Genomic DNA, 8,852 nt, shown 5'->3' on the forward strand with positions numbered 1-8,852 from the left:
AAAGCCTGTGGAACAATATGATTCTAACCAGTTGAGGGACGGATATAGGGGTGAGGATCCGTCCAACCGCTTTTTTAAATTGAGATTCAGAATTCAGGACGAAAGGATTCAGTCGTGGCAAGTCATTTCAAGATGGTCGCGATATACGGCAAGTAACGAGCAGCAGTAGTAGCAGCGGGTGACTACGGCCACTTCTCAAACCGAACGACGTATCCACGATGTGTGCTTTTACTAGATACTAGTAGTAGCCGCAGCTGAATGGATAGACTAGTTTGATAGTAGTCTTCGGTCGGTAGGCTCTCCTCGTGGGCTACTTGACATCGCGCGTGCGCTACTCCAGCTCGGGAAGTTTCATCCACAAGGTGGAGCCGAATGCAAAATCCTTTTCATATTCACCGCCGTTACTTTTTAGTACGAACGCTTTTTACGTTGTGGTCGCGATTCGCGTAATTTCCCTCGTAGAAGGGGTGCCATGCCACAAAGCGATATATTTGACTCTAACATGTGATAGATTTAAGTATTTCGACACACGATTCGAACCGAATCTTTCTACGGCAACTAACAAATTGTTGCTTTATCCTTTACCAACAAAACATTCGAAATTATCATTTTTAACAACTGTTCGAAAATTCAAAATCATTCCAAAGCTAACATAAAAGCTAAAATCATATTTTAAAAAAAATAATTATTTTCGTTTAATAATAAAAAGATGGAGATTTTTTAAATTATGTGATAAAAAAATAGACTTTTTATAAAATAAGTGTATGTAGTATATATTATTGTTTTATAGTAAATATATTCGATTTATTCATTAAAAATGTAAAAGTTATTACACATGGCTTTATAGTTTTTTTGGCGATTCATAAAAGTGCATGGCAAAGCGGAATTAGTCGTAAAATTTCCAAATGATTCATCGTTTAATAACACTCGCACTTTAGAAGCGCGGACCAGACCGTATGAACGGATTTGTTCGTATGAACGGATCGGCTATTAATGATTAAATCGCCAACGGTGTCGGTCGGAGGAGCCGAGGAGTCGAGGAGTCGGAGGTAGTCGCCAATCGCCACCGCCATGGACCGCTCGGCCGAACCCGATCCTTGCACGTCTATACGCGAGCATCTCGCGTCTTCCGGACGGACGACTCGAGCGTAACTACAGACAGACATATCACGGTGGGCACTAACCTTCCTTGTAAAGAAGCATCCACTGCTCTCACTGTCACACATTAACGTCGACTGCTCGCCGATCGAGAACACGTACCGTACTTTAACACTTTCGGAAAATTGATGTACGGAGCAAAGATGGCGCGATGGAGTGTACCCTGTTTCCCCCCTATCCTCTATCGATTGGCGAGTCGCCGCGTGACGTCACGAGCCCGAAGTGCCTTCCGGAAGTGCTCGGGGTTTCCCGGACGCAAGCGTAGCACGCTCGGTTGTAAGGCGCTGGATACGGACGCGACCGCGTGCTCGGCGCTCGGCGCGCGGCGCGCGACGCCTGCATTCCGAGACGTGCCAGCGAGCCGCCAGCTTATACTCGCACTCCTCCCGAACGCAACATACTTTCCAGCATCTTTGTCATTTGGAAACTGATTGTTGATTCGTGTTATAAAAGATAATAGTATAGATAAGAAAATAAAAATAATAAATAATGTTAAATGAAAAAAAGAAAATAGTCAAATTTCTCTGAAAGCTTCCGTCACATTCACAGGTCCGGTATAGAATCTCTCGGTTTCCATCCATTCAAAGTTCTTCGCGATCAAAGATAAAACGATTACTAATGCTATCGAAGTCCCTATCACTATCAGCGAGGCATGTAAGTTAATACTAACTAGCGTGTACAATATACCACCAATTTCTAATACTCAGGGTGACAGCAGCAGGAAAGTTAGTAACCTTACAAGTTAGTTCCTTACGCGCATCGCAATAAGAATATTATGGACCACTGCGCACTGGCACTGACGAGCCAAGTCGCCGCGCTCTATAACCGCCCCATAACCAAAGTCCTAAGTATAAGGAGGAATACCGAGCAAACCTATGCTACTAAAATAACCTTAACAAGTATTTTCTAAACCCAAAGTTCGACCAGATGATGGTAAGGTAAGACTCGAGAAGTTCAGAGCATCGATACCGAGGTATGGATACCGGGACTTTGTTACGCTTGTTAGTATTCCCTCATCCCCTCAATGGGACCGTGATGGCGCGTGGGAGCTCAGTCCAGCCCACCGAAGCAATAACGCAATTATACAATTTTAACCTTGGAGGATACCTGAAGATGAATCTTATGCTCTCCTAAACACCTCCCATTGTTCAATTCAGCAATAAACGAAATAGCCAAAGGCTCTCAGATTGTCATTATTAGTCACCAGATCGGGGCACCTCCAATCACATCCTCCAAACTGCAACCGTGCGGTCCATCGGACAGAACAGAGCAGTGCCACAAGATACGTTCCACCCACTGAACAGGAGTCCCACAGACGCCTTTAGTCTGTCGCACATAGTTCGTGGAGTTTACCCCTGTGCCCAATGAGCATTTGAACCATATAATGGTTTAATCGAAATGTTTTGACTTCAATCTGACTCTAACATCGGGGAAGAACGAATACGTCTATGTCCCGGTCAATGCGGCTTCTCATCATTCCTGCCAAATATCAATGGTTCTGTCCTTAATTATCCTAATCAGCGCAGCTTATTTGTCCCTAGAACGCAAATTTTAATTTAAATCAATATTCAATATAGATATCGCTCACTTCTTTCAAGAACTTCATAAATAAAATAAAAACTTGATTTTTCAGGAGAACGTTTTTAAAGTTAAAAAATATAATACAATGTTTTCAAAATAAATATCAAGCCACTTATTGAACTTTTTACTGTGCAACAGATCTTTTTAGGTAAAACCTGAAGGTTTTTTCTCCATTTGAAAAATATAAAGTAAATTAAAAAATTATTAAACAATACCTTTTCTTCAAAATGCAAAAACAACACTTTCTGCCCTGTAGCGGGTAAATATTAAGTTAAAAATATGCCTCTTTTGCTGGGATATACAATAGTACATTTTCTAAGCATTCCGAAAACATGCACAACTGAAAATTGACGATTTTCGATTTATGACGTTGTTGAAAGGAGTGAGCGATATGTATTACCTTTTCTCCTTTTTAAATTTTTTAACCGCAACAGGAATCAAATATCTATTTGCAGATGAGGTTGATTGGCTAGGAAAAAAATCTTTATATGACTATATATTTACCTTGATTCGTAGATATACGGGGCCGTGGCGTGGTCTGTGCCGCCACATAAGATGGTAGGGTGTTTACATTAATGCAGGTAGGCTATTTGCATAAGTACCTCGTACCCGTGCAAATAGTACGGAGTTCTTGTTCATGATAGATCGCGGGAAAACAGCGTATTAATTGAGAAACTAATGGTAAGAAACACAAAAAACACTCTCTTTTGAGTATTGTGTAAACGCAGATCTATGAAAATAATGCATTTTATATCATGTACATAACACACACGTACCTATCTACGAATGAACATTATGTAAATATGTAGGGTTCGCAGCGAAGGGTAGCGTATCGCGGCTATTAACTCGGCGTCCCGACGTCCCAGAAGAAATACCGAAATAGGTTCATTTAATATTTACACGAGACGCGAATAGTTATGTGCAATGTTCGGAACAATAAGTTCCTGAAAATCTGATAACAGAGGTATACAAAAAAGAAAATTTGCTTTGTCTTCGCCTAAAACTCCGCCTAAAATTGAGAGCTGACGACCAAATTAACAAAATTTCCAACTGCTGTAAGTACAAGTTACGATAACTTTATTATTTCTGAACTTACTCCACGCTCTTTTCGTTCATTCAAGAAACGTCACTTTGACAGTTGTTTTTTGTTAAACTGATATTTATTTACCTTTTTTCAAGTACCGATCAATATTCGATGAAATAATATCGTTGAACCTCTTTACACGTGATACCCTGTGAAATATTGGCGGAACAATGGCAGTTGAAGATGCGTGACGAAACAACAAACTGTTTTCGTTGTGAAAAATTAGTCGTTTATCATTTACAGACCCGAAGGTTTTGTAAAGCATCCAAAACAAATTTTATATAATACAATCTTACCCCACCTCCAAAATCTTTACAGTACAAAAAAAACTATTGAAAACATAATAAAATATTTATCATCACAAACACTTTATTCACTATTTTTGTCACACACACACATATGTATATATATATATATATATATATATATATATATATATATATATATATATATATATATATATATATATATATATATATATATATATATATATATATATATATAGGGTCCGCCATCTAAAGTTTTTTTTTTTAACTAGTGCTTATTTCGTGAATGGTAACACTTAGCTCATGTCTGATTTGACAGATAATTAGTTTTATCCTTCCGCTGAGCGAATATGGTTGTGTCTGGGAAATATTGCGACATTACTTTGAAAATCATGGTAATGTTGCAGAATGTGTGCGAAAATTGCGTACGGTTTTTGGAAGAAGAGAAGCACCGTCAGCTCCGTATGTTCGTTATCTTGTGAAAAAAGTGAAAGAAACTGGCATCCTCATCGATAAACCAAAGCGTGAAAAGCCAAAAACAGTGCGTACACCCGAGAATATCGATGTTGTGGCAGAAAGTGTGCGTGAAGCGCCATCAACGTCAATTCACCGTCGTTCTCAACAATTGAACATTTCGGAGACATCATTGAGACGAATTTTGCATAAAGACCTTGGTATGACGCCATACAAAGTCCAATTGGTTCAGGAGTTGAAGCCAACTGACCATCCAATGCGTTTTCGCTTCGCTGAGTGGGCCTGCGATCGACTTACAGAAGATGCCGATTTTGCCAAAAAAATCATCTTTTCGGATGAAGCTCATTTTGATCTTGGCGGGTATGTAAACAAGCAAAATTGTCGTATTTGGGGCACAGAAAACCCGCACGCATACATTGAAAAGCCGGTACACCCAAAACGAGTCACTGTTTGGTGCGGATTTTGGTCCAGAGGCATAATTGGGCCATTTTTCTTTGAAAATGAGCAAGGAGTGGCCGTTACAGTCAATGGCGATCGTTATCGGGCCATGTTGAACGGATTTTTGTTCACAAAAATTGAAGAGGAGGATATTGGCAACATTTGGTTTCAACAGGACGGCGCTACGTGCCACACAGCCGAAGCTACACTCGATGTTTTGCGCCCTGTTTTAAAAAAAAAAAAGTTATTTGGCGGACCCTTATATATATATATATATATAATATATATAATATATATATATATATATATATATATATATATATATATATATATATATATATATATATATATATATATATATATATATACATATATATATATGTATATATATATTATATATATATATATATATATATATATATATATATATATATATATATATATATATATATATATATATATATATATATATATATATATATATATATATATATATATATATATATATATATATATATATATATATATATATATATATATATATATATATATATATATATATATATATATATATATATATATATATATATATATATATATATATATATATATATATATATATATATATATATATATATATATATATATATATATATATATATATATATATATATATATATATATATATATATATATATATATATATATATATATATATATATATATATATATATATATATATATATATATATATATATATATATATATATATATATATATATATATATATATATATATATATATATATATATATATATATATATATACATATAAATAAAAAGTCATATTCTATTATATTTTTATTACAACCACATAATTCTTCAAAAGACATAGCCAATGTAAGATTGGCTGCGTGGTAAGTACTCAACGATTGTATTATTGAGTTAAAAAAATAATACTAACGATCGCCAGGGGTACCTGCGCGAAGCACCGAAACCGCGAACACCTCAAATCAGGTTTATGTTTTATCATTTAGTCTGAAATTGAAGTAATATGCGAGAAAATGAAGGGGTAATGAATAGTTAGCGGTGTAGTATTAGGTAAATGGGTACCTTCCTGCGGCCGCAGCAGAGCATGGTGCGCGCGCGGGAGCTACCGCCAGCGGGGGGAGCCTTGAGCCTCGCCAGCCTCCGCCACTGCATCGGGCCCGGCCTGCTGGGGGCTGCTCAGGCGGGGCCCGCCGTCCCGCATCACTGCCCCATGTGCCCCCGAGCCGCGCTTCCCGCCCAGGGAGATCGATAACCTAGGGTCGACGCGCGAGTACGTCCCGAGAGGAAGCCCTTTCCGCCGCGGGAGCGCGCGCTCGCATCGGAGCGCTCGGACTCCTGGACGCGGGACGCCGGACGCGGGACGCCGGACGCCGGACCCGGACCCGGACGCTAGATGCCGCCAGCCGAGAGCGGGAGCCCGGCCACGAGCATGGCGCGACGGGCGGACGACGCGACGGCTTGTCGCTGAACTCGCGGCGTTGGCTCCGCGTATCTGGGCGGTGGGCACTAGGCGGAAGCCTCCGAGCCGATGCCGCGCTGTAGCGGGTGCCGAAGTTCGAGCGCGAACATGCTTAATAACGCGCCTCACTACACTTATTTCCTAATGTTTGATGGCCTATCGGTTTTCCGAGCGCTTCCCCTCCCAGGCTCTAGTGTGGCGGAAACGGGCGAAGGGAAACGAACTCTGCCGAGCGTGCCCCACCCTACGGAGCTTTCCCGCTTTTCACGAAGGGGGGACGCGAGGCGCATCGACGTAAAGAAAAGCGTCTTCCGAGTACAACGCCGATGTATTTATACGGAGTAGCTATGTTGGGAACGTACCTATTCCTACTCGCGTAGCGCTTCCTATCATTCCTACCCAGAGTTTTACCGTAAACGCGACTTAACGCATACGCAAATATATGTACTTCCCCGAGAGACTTGCAATGTATCAGTAGCTTGTACTAGTACGGGTATGCAGTCTCGAGTGCTCTAAACACTGCTGCTATTAACCTTTTCCCGCGTACTATATTTCCTCCATTTATTTACATTTTTTTCGTGAGTACCGTGACATTATTAAACACTGACAGTGGTCAGGGTCTGATAATGTCTTAATAACGTCTTACGCTATTTCGTCAAACGCGTCACGTATTAACATATACATAAATAAATGTAGAATTCAATCCAATAAACCTTGTTTAATTTTGGATATATTACCCAACAATTCAATATGGAATTCTACCAACTGTCTGCAGTTACAATAAATACGTAGGTATATAAATATTTTTAATATCTAGGAAGCATGATCACAAGGGATGGAAAAGTGGATAATGATATTGAGAGAAGATTGAATGCAGGGAGTAGAATAAATGGTGCTTTGAATAGAGTGATTTCAAATAAAAATATGTCCATGGAAGACAAACTGGCGGTTCACAACGGAGTGTTGGTACCGACACTGATGAATGGAAGCGAAACATGGAACTGGCAAAGGAAGGATGAAAGCAGAGTGAACGTTGTTGAAATGCGGTCCCTCAGACGAATGTGTGGAAAATCATTGTATGACAGAATCAAAAACAAAGATATAAGAAAGGAATGTAAGGCTGAACAAGGGATAATTGAAAAGATTAGGAAGAGTTCTTTAAGGTGGTATGGACATGTGGAGCGAAGGGATAGCGAGAGAATGACTAAGAAAATAAATGTGGCGAATGTGAGGGGAAAACAGAATGAGGATGGCTGAAACAAACTTGGCACGATCAGATCAATCAGTGTGTGGTCAATCTGGTGGTGGCAAAAGTCTGCGTAATCGGAGGGCATGTATGACTAGATGTATGGATGTGAAGGAGGCGAGGAGTGTTTGCCAGGACAGAAGAGTGTGGCGTTCCATCCTCTCTGCCTACCCCTGCGGGAAAACGGCGTGATGGTAGTAGAAATAGTAGTAGTCAAATTGTGCAAGCGGAAGACTCTTATAAATTTCCAACAATGAGTTTTGATATTTTTTTCTTATTTATATCATTGCACTGTAATCAATTGTTTCCATTTGGTTTCACTGTCGGTATCAAGAGGATTTTGAATATCTTAATTTCATTCGTAATTATATCAAAGATTGAAAAACAAGAGTCAAAATTTATCTTCAAAGCACTCAGATTGCAAAATCGACGGAAAATTCCTCCGATTATTTCGGATTCAATTCCTCCGCTTTCCTATGATTTGAAATGTGTCAAACATTTTATCACGTATTTGAGAATGAAACATTTTTATTTTCTGACGAAACGATTTAATATTAGCGCATCATAATCATATCATATGTATAATCAGAGAGAAGCTGGTTTTCTTCTTACAATCTCAAATTCAATTCATTCATATTCAATTGTCAAATCGACGTAAAATCCTAACTACCGCAGCCATTCGTTATTTTATAAATTTAATAATAGGGCGATGCACTTTTTTTAAATTTAATGATGACTGATCGAAGTTTAAAGAAGCGCTGAAGGGCTTGTCCGCAACTCAACAAGCATACGGCAGTATAATATGGCAAATCATTTTCTCCGATCTCTTAAATAAACTCACGGAATTCTCGGTGATCCAGCCCAGTGGATCTGATGAAATAAACAATTGACGTGACTGGTCTTAGAACTTCAGACATATACTAATGTTTCCTGCACAGAGACTGTTGATGAATTAGCAATAATTAACAATAAATATGGGAGTCGAACACTGCAATATATCGCTCCGAACATTTTTAATTTGTTGCCGACGGATGTTAGAGTTCAAAATAAAATATGGAACAAAGGCAAAATAAAGGAATGGGTAAATGATCAAGAG

At 38.9% G+C, this 8,852-nt stretch overlaps 1 protein-coding gene across 5 annotated transcripts in view; it reads right to left on the reverse strand.

Moving 5' to 3' along the window:
• Nucleotides 1-6,660, reverse strand: part of RhoGAP100F (Rho GTPase activating protein at 100F) — a 42,287-nt gene extending 35,627 nt beyond the window's left edge. For 4 of the 5 annotated variants that reach the window (XR_015837791.1, XM_088262797.1, XM_088262800.1 and 1 more), the window contains exon 1: nt 6,114-6,660. Coding sequence is in view for 4 of the 5 variants with exons in the window: in XM_088262797.1 (XP_088118923.1) it covers nt 6,114-6,203 (90 nt within the window). In the remaining variant the exon portion in view is untranslated. Of the gene's footprint in view, nt 1-1,184; nt 1,339-6,113 lie in introns of those variants that run through there. The other variant, XM_088262798.1, reaches the window with a different exon arrangement.
• Between the last annotated feature and the right edge of the window lie 2,192 nt (nt 6,661-8,852).

Source organism: Brachycentrus maculatus, unplaced genomic scaffold (assembly GCF_059751285.1).
Source record: "Brachycentrus maculatus isolate JH-2025_06_01 unplaced genomic scaffold, ASM5975128v1 h1tg000189l, whole genome shotgun sequence".
In the NCBI taxonomy this organism is placed as follows: domain Eukaryota; kingdom Metazoa; phylum Arthropoda; class Insecta; order Trichoptera; family Brachycentridae; genus Brachycentrus; species Brachycentrus maculatus.